Source organism: Semicossyphus pulcher, unplaced genomic scaffold (assembly GCF_022749685.1).
Source record: "Semicossyphus pulcher isolate SPU_LCO1_2020_fin unplaced genomic scaffold, fSemPul1.0.p SCAF_27, whole genome shotgun sequence".
NCBI lineage: Eukaryota > Metazoa > Chordata > Actinopteri > Labriformes > Labridae > Semicossyphus > Semicossyphus pulcher.
In genome coordinates this window covers 1,296,213-1,311,918 of record NW_027211701.1, presented here as the reverse complement: position 1 = coordinate 1,311,918, position 15,706 = coordinate 1,296,213, and the positions used below count along the sequence as shown (strand labels likewise).

At 41.0% G+C, this 15,706-nt stretch overlaps 1 protein-coding gene across 1 annotated transcript; it reads left to right on the top strand.

The window, feature by feature from the left end:
* The first annotated feature begins 2,206 nt into the window (after positions 1 to 2,206).
* On the top strand, positions 2,207 to 15,349 carry LOC138604770 (teneurin-3-like). Its single transcript, XM_069676759.1, has 5 exons — positions 2,207 to 2,279; positions 2,871 to 2,970; positions 5,107 to 5,177; positions 10,253 to 10,540; positions 15,174 to 15,349. Exons 1-5 carry the CDS (start codon positions 2,207 to 2,209, stop codon positions 15,347 to 15,349), a joined length of 708 nt encoding a protein of 235 aa, XP_069532860.1.
* The last annotated feature ends 357 nt before the right edge of the window (positions 15,350 to 15,706 follow it).

Genomic DNA, 15,706 nt, shown 5'->3' with positions numbered 1-15,706 from the left:
ACACGACCTCACATGACTGTGATCAGTGAAGTGTTTTTCCCGTAAGTGTCTTTTAGCTAGAAGTATCCGCAGGTTAAATCCTGAGCTCACCTCAAGGACATTTGTTCCTGTTCACAGAATAAAGTAAACATGTTAGCTGCAGCATGCTAAACATGCTAAACATACCTCCTCCATCTACCTCTTTGTGTTGTAGAATCACACTAATCTAGAAGTTGCGCATGCTTCAGACGGCGAGCGGAGAAAGAGAAGAGTAATGAGGGCGCAGCAGCGGGTGGAGAGTCTGTGTGAAGAGGAATGTGCAGCTCCTCGCTCGCTCTGTTTACATCCCAGATGGCACCATTACATTAAACACATTGACATTATGACCAATCAGAGGACTCGACTGCTGCCTGGAAATAAAACAGGCGTATTTCCTAAAATATTTACTGAAGGACAACAAATAAAGCTTTTACAGTTACTGTTAGTGCATTTTTATTCCAACGTTTATTTTCTGATTTGCATCAGGTTGTGCCACTTTTACTCCCCAGCATTTGTTCTGCAGCATCATTTGCTTTTATAGTGACGTTAATCAGATACCTGATTTTTTATTATAGAATATTCCAGTATTGATGCCTTCTAATGCCCAACCCTCCTTTCATCAATTATTATGGTTTATTAAGTTAGATGAGCTTTGGCTTAGGTTGTGCAGCATTTAGATATGTGATGCATTTGAAGAAAAGACATCTTAATAAGCTCAAACATCCATGTGGGCAGTGGCAGACTCATGTCTAAGTCATTTAAGTGATTTGTTCTGTTTTTTATGAGGGCAGTGAAAATGTGCCTGAATGACTGTCTGCACACTCTGATGATGTTTGTTCTCGTATCTTCTGATACTTCATGAAGCTGATTCTGATCCCTGAAATCTGTCCGACCTGGAGGTGATGTTTGTGCTCTAAGTCATGCTGGAGCTGTTACAGTTTTTATTTCGTGTCATTTTAAACATGATTATGTCAACGATGATCTCCCCGAGCGAGACTCAGCCGCTGCTGCAGCAGTGTTTATTTTAGACTCAGTCTTTAGACCAAATGCTTCTTAGCTTTAGTCACATTTTAGTCATTGTTACCTTTTATAGTTTAAGTCGACCACAACTCAAAACATTGTAGTCACATTTTAGTAAAAAAAAAAAAGTCACATTTTAGTCAAAACGTTTTCTCTCTTGAGAAAATAGGTCGTGGAAAATATGATTATGAACATTTATGGGCACAATTTTTGTAAACGAAATCCTGACTCTGCACAGGCCCCGCCCACTATGCACATTTCCGACCGCAAAACGAAACACGTCTCTGCCATCGTTTAGTGGTGACTTGTTGAACTTAGCAGCTTGAAATGTAGTAATTAGCAGTAGTAACGTTAGCGTTAGCAGTCAGTAGTGAGTTTGCAGAAATGACGATGACGGTTACAGCTGGCTCGTGCATCGCCGAAGTGGTTGCCATAGGTTACGCATAATGATATGCATAGAGTCACCCCGTCCATTAACGGGATTGGCTCCTTAGGTTTGTGACGTCTCAAACCTGCCAATCTGAACACGTGTTGTTCAGCCTGTCCTTGGTACACTGCAGGTTAAAAGCAGACAGGCCCAGCCATGGAGATGATGCTCATGTTGTCCCTGATGTGTCCTGCAGCACATGAGGAACACCACATGGAGATGTTTACAAGGTTAAACTCTGGAGTTTACCTGGAGGGGGCTTTAAGCAGGATTGTATTCATAGGGTTAAACGACTGTCTATCAAACCTGACTAAAGTATAAATGTGCCTCTTTGTTCCTGTTTTTCTGAGCTGCACATTTGGTATCGCTGCTAAACAATATGTTCTGCTGCTCCTGACAGCTTTAGTGCAGATCATGTGTGTGTGGTGCTGTTTGAATTGAGTCATTGAACAATCAAATGTAATCCACCGTTCCTGCAGTTGTTGATGTTTATGAATGTACTCCGACATCAGTTTTAAATCGACTCCGTCACCGACTGCTCCTCTTTGTCTCTGTGTGTTTGCAGGTGGACAACAACCCTCTCTCTCTCTCTCTCTCTCTCTCTGTCACTCTCTTTCTCTCTCTGCCTCCTCCCTCACTCTCTCTCTGTCTGTCTCTCTCTGTCCGTCCATCCGTCTTTCTGTCTATGCAGCTGAACAGCAGCATGCCTGTATGTTTGCCAGCAGCACAAGCAGAAGCATTATGGAAGTGAAAGAGCGACGTCCATACTGCTCTCTCTCCAAGAGCCGCAAGGACAGGGAGGGACCGTACACAGGTGAGTTCAGCAGTCATTCATTCATTAAATGGCTCCCTTATTTCTCATTCATCCATTAGTCGAGTTAGTCAGCGAGTCAGGTACCTCGTTTGCATTCACAGATACACACAAGTTCCAAAACTTAACGTACCTATCAGTCGTTGAAAAGAAGGATCCCTCTTTAAAGACCACATTCAGATGGACGTGAGGGCCACAGATTTAAAGTTTTCTTTCAAAGGTCGGTGTCGCGTGACGCTCTCTGTGCTGTAGGAGTGTTTCTCCAGTGACTGCTGTAAAACAGGCGGACAGCACACGCACGACTATTGTGGAGGTGTGCGTTTATTGGCAACCTGTTCCATCAATGTGAGCATTCTGCCAGCAGGCGTCTCTGGCACAGCGTCCGCCTCCCTCCTGTGATTATCCACCTTAATGAAAACTGAGCTCTGACTTTAATTGGGGACATCTGAGGACTGAGAGGAACATCGTGGCATTGGAAACTCTCACCTCAATTGATATTTCTGTGTCTGTACTTTAAACAGAAATCATAAATACTGATTGGTGAGTGTGTTTGTGTGTGTCCCTCTGTGCTAGGTTCATCTGGGGACAGTGAAGACTGTGCCATCAGCTCGCAGGGACTCCGGGTCCCCACCCAGAAGTCGTACTCGTCCAGTGAGACCCTGAAGGCCTTCGACCAGCACCAAGACCAGACCAGGTCAGAGCCCCGAGCTGTAGACGCTGAAACTACAGCGTGTTCTCTAAATATGTGTAACAGTAGCGCTGAGATAATACAGTTCAGACTTTTAGCTGGAGTTTCCTCGTGGTCGTCTTCAATCTAACGGAGTGTTTGTTACTTTACAACAAACAAAACAGAATAAAGACGGACTGAACAGTAATACTCCTGTTGTTAAGGAAGTGAAAGAGAATGAAATAAACAATATAAATATAAAAGAATATTATAGAACATAAGTTAAAATGTGTCTTTGTGTATGTAAAGAGTTTGTACAGGAATGAGCCGTGTGATGCCGAGGCAGTGTGCAAAAGTTAACTTTGTGAACAGAGAAGATGTTCCACGTGCAGAGATAATACTCCAAATGAAGTGCGTTCATGAAACACACTCTGATATGGTGACTTAATATGATGTAACAATAATGAAACATAAAGCGACCAGGCTGGGAGAGTTTGAGTCACAGCGGGGGAACCTGATGGGAATCCTTTGCAGCATATTTATCAGTATGACACCTTCTCCTAACACACGGTGAGCGAGTGGCCGACAGCAGGTGGACTGCCAAACGTAGTCCAGATAAACTAACAAGTTGTGACAGTGAAATGAAGAGAATGTTTCTAATGTTTCGGGTGTTTCTCCCTCTGCATGAAACGTAAGGGCTCGAAACTTTACAATAAAGAAGCTCGTTTTCAAACAACATGTTTGCTAGTGCAGAAAGAAGGTCATGACCTCTTCATTGGGACAAAGTGCAAATCTGATGCTGATGATCGCTTGTGCATTTGCATCAACCTCCAGTCATGGATCGGTGTTAGCCCCAGTCTATGTAAGTTTGATCATATTTAGTATCACATCTGATCATTTAGTCGATTCAAAATCAGAGCATTCTTTCAAATGTAGACAAATCACAGCTTCTATGTTACATTTTGTCAATGAAAAATCACATTTACGTCTTTTTTTAAAGTCGTCTGAATAGCGGTATCCTGAACATTTAGTCATTGTCGAGATAATTCCCTTATTTTCTTATTTTGGTCGTCAGGTTTTATTAAATGATAAAAGATTGTTTCCTTTTAGATCAGTGCATCCATTTATTTTCTCCGCAGCCATGTTGCAACAAAAACACTTTCTTTATAAGTCTCCAAACTCCGATGCTGTCGTAAACATTAACTTGCCTTCTGTTGGTCAGTTGAGTCCTGAGTGGGTTCAGTGTGTGCTGGGCCCGCTAACCCAGCAGCACACTCCACGGGCTCCACAGCACCAGAAGCTGCCTCACTGTCATGTTCAAAAAGTCGTTTATGAACACATTAATTCATAGTTTCATGTATGCTTGAACGTAATCAAATGAAATACAGTGTTTGCTGTCTGACCTGAATCATCAGAACACACACGTTTGGTTTCCCACATGGCTTTAATCTGTGTGTGTGTGTGTGTGTGTCTGCTCGACACCCTTCTGACTGGAGCATGTAGTTTTTGTTGTTCTTAATTAACTGTTGTGTGTGTCTGCCAGTTATATAAAGGCAGATGGTGCTGACGGTGAATGTGACCCAGGTTGTTAAGAAAGAGAAGAAAGTGTTTGCTTTTCCAAACACAGCTGCACTTAATGTCCCGCTCCATCTTCTCGTGTCTCTTCTAATTACTCTTCTTACTGTGGAGCCATTATTAACGGTGATTCACCGCTTTACATCAGCGTTTATGCCATTTGCTTTTTATGATGCAGTTTCATTTTATTTGATCACTTCTCACACAATGAGTGTGAAATGTCCCACACAGAAGTCGAGCTGATTTGTAGCAATTATCAGTTATTTCTTTCTTCTCAGTTTGCTTCACTTCATTTCTTCACTCACTGCAGCGTCTCCTCACATCACTGAGCTCCTGTTATTTTTTAGAATATATTATATTATAATAATTATATTAATAATTGTTAACTAATTATCGGAGACAAAACATCAGGTCCACCTTGGCTTTGTCCTCCTCTCCCGTCCTGTTTGATCCCAGATAAAAATAAAACTTTATTTGGTTCCTATGACGACAACAGAAGCACAAAGCAGCTGCTCAGTGAATTTATTCTGAAGGATTTGTTTTATTTTAGAAACACAGCTGATAAATTGTGCCCTTGGTTTGTGACAGGTTACTGTACGGGACGACAAAGGGACACAAGGACATGGTTCACCGTGAACAGGATGATTACAACAGACAAGGTGAGACTAGACACACACACGCTCACACACACACACACACACACACATATGCAGACATATACGCTGCCCTTCACTGTTTTGTTCTGTGCACCCTCACAGCAAACATATTACAAATGGTGCATTTTGAACTCAAAGGATGTTTTAAAACCTTTTTGTTTATTTCATGTTTTTACAAAGTCTGGGCTCTAAATGACTCACAGGTTTTTTCTGGTTGTCCAATCGGATGAATGGAGAGGCGGTCCTTCTGTCAGTTTACAATATAACGGTTAGGTTAATGACAGCTAATGATTCGGTGGTTGCCTTAACAACAGAAAAAAAAGGCGCAGCGAGCGGCTCTTTTTTAACCGCTGGCTTCAACAACAAGGCAGTGCAATGCGCCTCGTGTTTTACAGCCTGCAAACTGCGCTCTGTCTGACCTAAAAGTTCTTGTTGTTTCCACTGACAGGCTCAGATTGTTCTTCTAAGTGTGTGACAACATGACAGAAAGGATCCCTACAGAGATAGACCTTTTTGTTACAGAGGAAGATGATTGTTTTATCCACAAACAGACGTTACATCGCTCTCTGCAGACACACCAGACTCCATTCAGAAAAACACTGATTTTATGTCTTATAACAGAGGAGTTGCATCTCTACCTGCCTCGATCAATTAACGCTGTAACATGGAAAAACTAACTATAACTGTCACTGTAATGTTAGACAATGTTAGAATAACAGTCTGAGCCTGTCAGTGGAAAAACCTGAACTTTAAGTGGACTTTATGTTGCAGCCATTACAGCCTGTTTAACTGCTGCAGGCTGAACAAATCTACTGGAGTAAATCCAACATTTTTTGTTTTAACACCTCATTTAGGCAGTAAAATGTGTTAAAAGGTTAATAGGTTTGGTGTATGTAGCTTCTTAGTTTTTATTTTTAACACTAATTTTATACATAGCTGTGTGTTATTGGACCTTTGCAGTCTGAGCTCTGCCTCACATTAATACACCAAAACAAAACTATACACACAAGACAGCATTTACATCCTCATTCACATATGATCATGTTATAATCCTCGGGTTTGTTTGTGTAAAATTAGTTTAAAAATGTACTTTTGTTTCTTTAATTGTTTCTTATATGTGAGATTTAAGTGTCATTAATCGACACATTAATTTAATAGATGACCAACCTTCTGTTAATGTTATTTTCTTTCTAAACACATTTGTATGATATTACTGGATATTTAAATCTATTGTTCACTCGTGTGTTTTATTTTTCCCCCTTTTTTTTACACATTAATGCTTCAAGTGCAGAAGGATGCCGGTCAGACAGGGTGATGAAGGAGATGTTTATGACACTTGTGAAAGAATTTTCAATCAAACATATTTAATTGTCACATGCAGTCATATGAGACACAGTCACAGTGTAATATAGAGAAAGGAATATATGAAGTGGTGAAACTGGCACATTAAACATGCTGAACCACAGAGACGTCCATTGTTCTCCAGCTCCAATTAACACAGCGTCAATATTTGAGAAATGAAAAAATCATAATTACTCAGTCATCTTATCGCCTTCGTTTTCACGCTGTCCTAATTGGAGCTCATTTAAAATTAATATAACTTTTAATTGAACGGCAGCACTCGTTATCTCTTGTTGTGCCATTAATTACGCGAAGCTTTTATAATTTCCTTTTTCATTTGCTGATTAAAGATGAAGAGGCACACACTGAGATTTCCCAGATACTTTATTTGTCTTCTTTTCATTTATATTTTAAAGGATTATCACGTGTGTTATTTCACCGTGATTTCAGCCCATTTCCAGGCGATGTGAAAGAGTTACTCCTGATAAATGTAATGAAAAATGTATTCATTTGAATTTCAGCAGCCGGCTGCACATCAGTTTGGCTCTCTGAATTAAAATTTGAAGCTGCTGCTGGAAATGTTGGAGAAATCTTTGATGCAGATTTCTGCTTTGAGGCTCATGTTCACAGTTTTGTCCAGTCTTGCTTCATTCAGATGAAGAAAACGTTAAATATCAGATCATTCCTGTCTCCATCTGATTTACAGAATATCCACATATTTTTTTCCTGCCTTTAAAACACTTAATGCTGGTGTCACTCAGAGAGTCCTCCACCCACACCAACAGGTGCTGCTGCTCCCATTTAAATAAATGCTTATAAAAATGCTCCATGAGATGACATTTAAGACAGTATAAGACAGCATTGTTTTACTCCTCCAGCACCAGATTGCTCCAAAAGTGCTCCAAAAAATATAAAATATAAAGTGTATGTGTTAATGCAAAAGAGACAGTGCTGAATAGAATAACAATATTACAATAAGTTATCTACAAAAATAAGCAGAAAACAGTGGTGTCAATTTGATTAACAATGTTGTAATGTTGTAAAAAGTTATGTCGCACAAGATTAGAAATTTAACGGTAGCGCATGATATAGGATGTAATTATACAAAATAATTAACAAAATATTATATTGCTCCTGATACTTAAAGTTACAATACGTTTGCATATGGTACTAATAAATAAGTGGAAGTGTTGCACATGATTATGTATTCTATAAATATAAATTGCACATGATAGTGAACATAATATGGCCTGATATAGGACAGTATTATTGCACATGATAGTGAACATAATATGGCCTGATATAGGACAGTATTATTGCACATGATAGTGAACATAATATGGCCTGATATAGAACAGTATTATTGCACATGATAGTGAACATAATATAGCCTGATATAGAACAGTATTATTGCACATGATAAAGAAACATAATATGGCCTGATATAGGACAGTATTATTGCACATGATAGTGAACATAATATAGCCTGATGTAGAACAATATTATTGCACATGATAAAGAAACATAATATGGCCTGATGTAGAACAGTATTATTGCACATGATAGTGAACATAATATAGCCTGATATAGAACAGTATTATTGCACATGATAGTGAACATAATATAGCCTGATATAGAACAGTATTATTGCACATGATAGTGAACATAATATAGCCTGATATAGAACAGTATTATTGCACATGATAAAGAAACATAATATGGCCTGATATAGGACAGTATTATTGCACATGATAGTGAACATAATATAGCCTGATATAGAACAGTATTATTGCACATGATAGTGAACATAATATGGCCTGATATAGAACAGTATTATTGCACATGAAAGTGAACATAATATAGCCTGATATAGAACAGTATTATTGCACATGATAGTGAACATAATATAGCCTGATATAGAACAGTATTATTGCACATGATAGTGAACATAATATGGCCTGATATAGAACAGTATTATTGCACATGCTAATGAACATACCGGTAATATAGCCTGATATATGCCTATGCCTGTTAAAGGAAGTTTTTCTGCCAATGTACCGAATGTTGCTCAGTGCTACTCATGGTGATTCATGTTGGGCCTCTCTTTAAATATAGAACAAAGAGTCGGTCTAGACCTGCTCTTTCTGTAAAGTGTCTGGAGATAACTCTGGTTATGATTTGGCGCTATACAAATACAATTTGATTGATTGATTGATATACAATAGAAGAGTATTCTTGCACATGATATTAGACATAATTTGGGGTGATATTGAAGAGTAATTTTGCACATGATATCAGAATTTATAAAAGGCCTACAGCCCTGCATCATTAATCATTTATATTAATTATATTATTATGAGTGTATGATGCTAAGAAGTGACATGGATTTAAGAGACTTTTTTATTTTTCCAGGCAGATATTTTCTATGTTTTTTTTGGTATATATATTATACATTTATACACTGATTTAAAAAAATCAGCATTATGGAACATTAATAAGCAACATTGTTAATAAGAAGAAAGTGTCATTAACATACTAAAAGTAAAGCATCATTTACTGCAGAAAAAGTTTTATGTTTCATTATTATTTTTTATGATTATATCTTCACACATGACATTTTAAATGCAATCCTTAATCCTGAGCCTTAAGAACTATACAAGTAATTTCTCAAGAGACAAGTAAATGTGTTTTATTCATTTGATCTATTGTTCATTTTATTTGTATTTACTTACTGCTTTTTTGTCTTTGTGTTGCTGCAAATCAATAAAGGATTATCTTGTCTCTTAATAATGATCACAGATGCATATTATGGGGAATAAGATAAAAAAAAATGTCCTCTTAGGTAACACATCAGTAATCAGGGATGTGTCATGTCACATCATAGAAAGCTTTGGGCATTTCATGTTTCATTAAAAAACAGATTTTCTTTTGTTTTGTTCAATGATTCAGAGTTTCAGCACTTCTATCTTTCTCTTTGTTACTCTTCAGTAAGATAACTTCTTGTTTGTGTGAGTCGCTCAAGAGATAATTCATTGAGTGATTTTAATAATGGCTGAATCCAAGTAATATTCAGAAGACCGACATGTTAAATTTCCCCAGGCTTCAGCTTCATGAACACTTCCAAACACCGTGAATTCAGTATCTCTGGTTTGGTTCAAAAAGTCACGATGGCCTCTGTGAAGGTGTGATTGTTATTTTTGATTCCCTGATTTAGTTCCTGGTGAGAAACTTTCTCTACAAAAAGAGAACAGCTGTGAGAAGAGAAGAGGTCATGAATATAATATAAAGGTTTTTATTACATTTAAACAGTGCAGAAAAAAAACCATAATGTGAGTTTAACAGCTGGGACATATTTTAACAACACTGAATATGAGTTCATAAAAACTATTGTTGTTTCTATTCACATTGTGAAGTTCTTAGGCCTTTAAATGTCACATTCAAAGGTCAATTTAAAGGCATATAATACAACATGAATTACCTCATCTACAGCTATATTATTATTAGCTATATAAACAGTCATAGAAGAAAAAATGTCCCTTTTCACAGCCTCCAGTTTGTTTAATAACTAAATCATATTTCAATCAGAATCCGAAAGACTTTCAGAGTTGACGTACCAGCAATAGTCGTATACACACTGTGAAGAAACCTGAATAACATTAAAAAACAACAATAAACATAACAGATATGTTTCTAAAATATGTCTAAATATTCAGGACGTCTCCGTGTGTCTGTTTCAGGTCAGCACTTCAGCCTCCGTCAGCTGGGAATCTGCGAGCCGCCGTCCCGCCGCGGCCTGGCCTTCTGCTCCGAGATGGGCCTCCCCCACCGTGGCTTCTCCGTTGGAACAGCCCAGGACCTGGACGCCGACAGCCAGGCCGTGATGTCACCGGAGCGCGCCATGCGTCTGTGGGGCCGCGGGGGTCTGGGTAAATCCTCCGGGAGGAGTTCCTGCCTGTCCAGCCGCTCCAACTCGGTGCTGACTCTCACCGACACGGAGCACGAGAACAAGTCAGACAGCGACAACGGTAGGACACCATGCTAACTGAAACTTCTTTACAGGTCAAAATCTGACGAATGGATGTTATGTTTTATTCCACTACTGGCTGGAAACTTCTCCTCGCTCACGCACACAAACACTCTTCTTTACTCTCTTGTACATTCATTTTCCAGTCAGCTCTAATGTGCAGCTGCGTCTCCGGCTCAGTGCACATGTAGCTGATGCTTCAGACACTCTTAGACCTTTTACAGCATTCAGCTAAATCTTGTTCTATACGTGTGGAATCCGTTTCCAACACTGAGATTCCATTCATCAAATTAGAAAAGAAAATGTGAAGATGAATTCATTTGGGACTTTGTCAGAGCGAGACCACTGTGTGCCTTCTTTATTTACTCCGACACTTTGTAATGTTTCTGGTGGAATCATAAATGAATCCTGACTTCTGTTTGCAACAAAAAGGAAAATCAGACACGAGGTGTAACGCTCACGTCCGACTGTGACTCTGCTGGTCTTTGGTGTGTGTGTGTGTGTGTGTGTGTGTGTGTGTGTTAGAGAGAAGGGCCACGCTCCCTCTATTGTTCTGCAACAGCCGGATTCTCTTCTCGTTGTCTAAAGACTGCCGTATTAGTCGTAGATGTGATAAAACAGCTGCTGGCGCTGACACATACTGAAAGGTGCAACTTGAAATCACCAAAACACAAAAAGACTTTCATTTTTAATCAAAATGTTCCTGAAGTCATTTTGAATATTTGCACAAATTGTCAAATTGTAGAAAATTGCGTCATTATTTTTGTGCTTTATTTTTCCGGATCAGGACCGTCATCACAGCCCTGTCACGTGTTTATACTTTATACACAGTGTGTTCTGTTAATGAGGTTTAAACAAGTACAGAGACAGGAACTCTTCTTGTTATAACTGATCCCAAACAGCAGCAGATTACATATATCTCATCAGACGGTCAATCAGCATCATAGTTTTAAGTATCCGCAGATTAGTAACTATATTATGATGACTAAAACATTTTAACTGACTCTTTTTTGCCTGAACGAGGATTTATTTAAAGATTTATTTAAAGTGTAAAATAAACTCCTCACATTGATCTTAAATGTTTACTCTCTTCACTTCCTGTGCGTTCATGTGGAAAAGCTCGCTGCAGAGTGCAAATACAAAAACCTTTAAATTAATTTAATTACCACAATTTAGATTTTTACGACGTAATGGGCCATGGTACAACAACAACAACAACAACAACAACAACAACAAAATGGATCCGGAGGAGAGGAGAAATAATTAGAGAAAAAACTCGAAAATTCAGAGATTAAAGTCGTAAATTTGACAGAAAAAAAATAAAGTAGCAAATGTATGAGATTATAAAGATTATAAAGTCATAACACAATAACTAGTAACATCGTGTTTATAGGAACCTTTTCGAGCCGTGACCCCCCAAACAGGATGTTGTGCTCACGGCCCCCTCCCTCTGATTCACCTGTGTCTCTGCCCTGTTGGCTCTCACACAGGCGTGCATGGCCCGGAGCTCGGAGCAGATTCAGCCTCTCTGCACACAAGAAGCAGACTGCAGAGAGGAGAAGGACTGAGCGAGCCTCTGCTGCAAACACACGTTACCCTACGCACTCATGACGGCTTCTAACAAACCTGCGTAACAGACAGAATATAAACATTCGTTTTGTTGTGTGGATGGAGGCTCATATACGGTACAAACAACCACCAGGTCGTGGCTGACCACTGTAAGTGCATCTCACGCCTGCGCAGGTGTCCAGAGAGGACTGGAGAGCGACTGGACATGACTTCATTTGTTCTCTACGATGGCCCTTATACGCCGTCGTAGATTTCTGCGCCCGCATCATGCACAGAGTGTGTGTGTTTCAGGTTCAGCGTGCACGTGTCATTGTAGAGATGTTTACACACACTAGTGTTAGAGCAGATTTCTTTTTGTGCATGTGCTTGCACTTTTTTCCGTGTGTTTATTTGTGAAGCCTATTCATTATCCTCAAGGTAGTTTTCCCAAACAGGTGTGTCTTTAGACTTAATAAAGGACTTGTTTTTGATTTCACACACACAGTATTTTCATTAAGCCTGACACACGCACACACAGAGGGTTTTCATTAAGAGATGTGATGTTGTAATTAACAGGAGGTGAAGTGCTGACGCGTCGTGTTTGCTATATTAACTTTGATAATGTTTTTATTAAATGGCATTATGCTGTGGATGTCAGAGCTCTGGAGGAAACACTTCCCATCTCTAAAAGTGAGTAGTCGTCAAGTTTTCAAAGGCTAATGACTCTTTAAAATGCAGCTGTGTGCGTGTGTGTGTGTGTGTGTGTGTGTGTGTGTGTGTGTGTGTGTGTGTGTGAAGATGAAGTGGGTGTGGACCTGTTTTATCAGTGGTAATAGAGTCTTTGTGTCCCCTGACACTGGCGACTGGGTCATTATTGGGATGGTGATTCATCCAGATGAAGGCTGTTAGGTGAAATCGTGAATGTCACGGCAGGTAACACGACCACAAAACACTGAAGGTGACACTTTATAGCTGGAGGCTAACTGTCCAATCAAAACAAGTTAAAAACAAAGATACCAGAGGCCCAGAAAACTTGGTTTGTCCTGGGAACGATAACAACAAGCCGCATGTCACCTCTCTGTTTAACACAAGCTACACGCGTGACACCCTCATGAGGACAGCGTTTGTCAGTACTGTGAGGATTAGAGCCCATCGCACTCGGCTTGTTCAGGGTCGAGAATGTTGCAGCATATGCAATCGCACACTGGGGCAGCGACATGACGGCGCTGTTTGGCTCAGTTCAAAACTGGATAGATGCTGAGACTGATTATTGATTATTCTCTGTATCATCTGGTGCCCCCTCCAATAGAAGAAAAGAAATATACAGCAAAAGAGCCCTCATGGATGCCCCCGTGGTAGATAAAACATGATAAAGCTTCTGTGTGGTTCAATGTGCAATAAAACAGCATAAAGTGCCCTCTGAGGGGCCTTTTTAGTGGAGACAACACCAAGTCGTTCATGCAGATGGTGCCCTTTGTATCTTCTTCGCCCCGGCCCCTCACACAGCCTGAGTCCGCCCCTGTCACCCAGTAACAAGAAATATCAGGACTGCAATGAAAGCTGAAATTACACTATTTTATCTTCACACAGGAAATTAAGAACAAACGTGCAAACGCCAACCAGGTGTTTGTTCAGGGGCTCTTAGTTTCTGGGAATATGGTGGATCGTTTGGATGCATCGAGGGCAAGCGTTAAAGCAGCACTACAGACTGAAGCTTTTACAGTTACACTGACGTAATACGCTCCGAGCTTATGTTCGGCTCTTGGTTGAAACTTCAGATTTCCAGTTCTTTAAAATCCCAGAACAGCAGAGAGCTTCTGTCCTGCAGAGCTGCTGCTGCATCCACGTGCTCCGCGGCTGCTCTTCAGCCGGGGGAGTCGTTCCTGCGACGTCAGCGTGTTCACAAGCTTCCACATCACACGTGTGAGCAACAGTTAACTTCAAGCCAGATCGGGGACCAAAACAAGTCTTTCTGAGTTATTGTTGTGACTTCATGTGAACTTCCCCTGTTGGAAACTCATTTTCTGCTTGTTGTGACTCCGTGTTGAAGCAGGGTGTCACAGTGGACGGCAGCAGACGATGTTGTGCCACCATCTGGTTCAAGAGTGTTTTAGCTTTCACAGGCAGTCATCAGGGAGCAGAGAGCGGAGCCCAGCCTCACCCTCCGTTTCAGAATCACAGACAAGGACTGCGACTCCGTGTCGCGACACACAGAGAGATAGACAGCAAACCACGAAAGATACGAGAGAACACGGCGCCATCTTGGATTAGTTTGTGGTCGCAGCCTGCAGTGCTGTTGCTGTGTGTACAATGACACAGATAAAACACTATCACACCCTACTTCCTCCTCTGCTGCCCGTGCTGTATTGAGCCGTGTTGAGAGGCTGCTTGAGAGTAAACGTATGAGGAAACACACCACTCAGCAGCCACCTCGACTTCACCTCTTGTCGTATGCAGCTCTTCACTCTGTGAATGATGCTGGAGCCGCTCTTTGTAAACAGCAGGCGATACATCTCCTCCGCAGAGAACACCTCTTGTTGCTCCGTCCCTTGATACTGACCCTGGTTCACTGCAGAATGTGAGCGTGCCCGGGTATTTGTGTGTGTACAGTAACTTAAACCAACTTCTGTGATTCTATCGGGGGGCTTTGTCGCGGGAGGAAGCAGGGGAAAGAAAAGAAAACCTGGAGGGAGAGAAGAATGGGAGAAGAGCGGGAACATCAGAGAGAAGCAGAAGAAAACGCCGAGCGGTTCAGCGGGCACAGGGATTCAAAGGAGGATAAAGAATAGAGGCAGGACAGGGAAAGGGAGAAGCCTCTGCATTATTTGTTCTCCTGAGAGGAAATATTAGACCAGAGACGTCTGGCTGGCTCCCCAGCGGACACACACACACACACACACACACACAAACATGCACACACACACTGGCAGACGTAAACACTTCTGTGGTGTCTGGACCCAGGGGTGCCCAGCTGCTGCTTGCCCTGTTACCTGATAGTGGTGACCTCAACTACAGGGACAGAAAGAAGAAGATTCATTTCCATTGTCTGTCCTGATCACACAGATACAGGTGTGTCTCTCCTTCAGTCCTTAAAGCTGCAGTCGGTAAGATCGAGAAGAGAGACGACTTTGCTTCCAAATATGAAAGATCACAACCTCCAGGCCCCTCCCCCTCTCTCTCTGCGGTGCTCTGTCCTGCCTCCAAAGCCCTCCCCGCAGAGGAGGCTGTCATGCGCGCATGGGCTGGTAACCACGGCAACTGAAGAAGCCAGGCGTACAATATGACGGACACACCGGTAAAAACGTGAAATGACAACAACCGCAGCCGTTGCTATCGAAGCAGATACACATCAAACCAGAAATCAGTGTTTTAACTGAACGGTAATCTACAGCTAATTCTGTTCAGCAGAACCAGCAGCACTTAGTTTGCTAACAGAGACTGTGGAAAAAACAGAGCCAGCTCAGCAGTAACTCACTGATGTGAACATTTAGCCATGAGAGCACAGGCAAAGAGAACTATCAGGAGAAGTCTGACACGGTCACACTGCCTGGACACGTCACAGAGACATGTTCAGCCACACCGCCATGAAACAACGCTGAACAGCAGCAGCAGCGGGAAC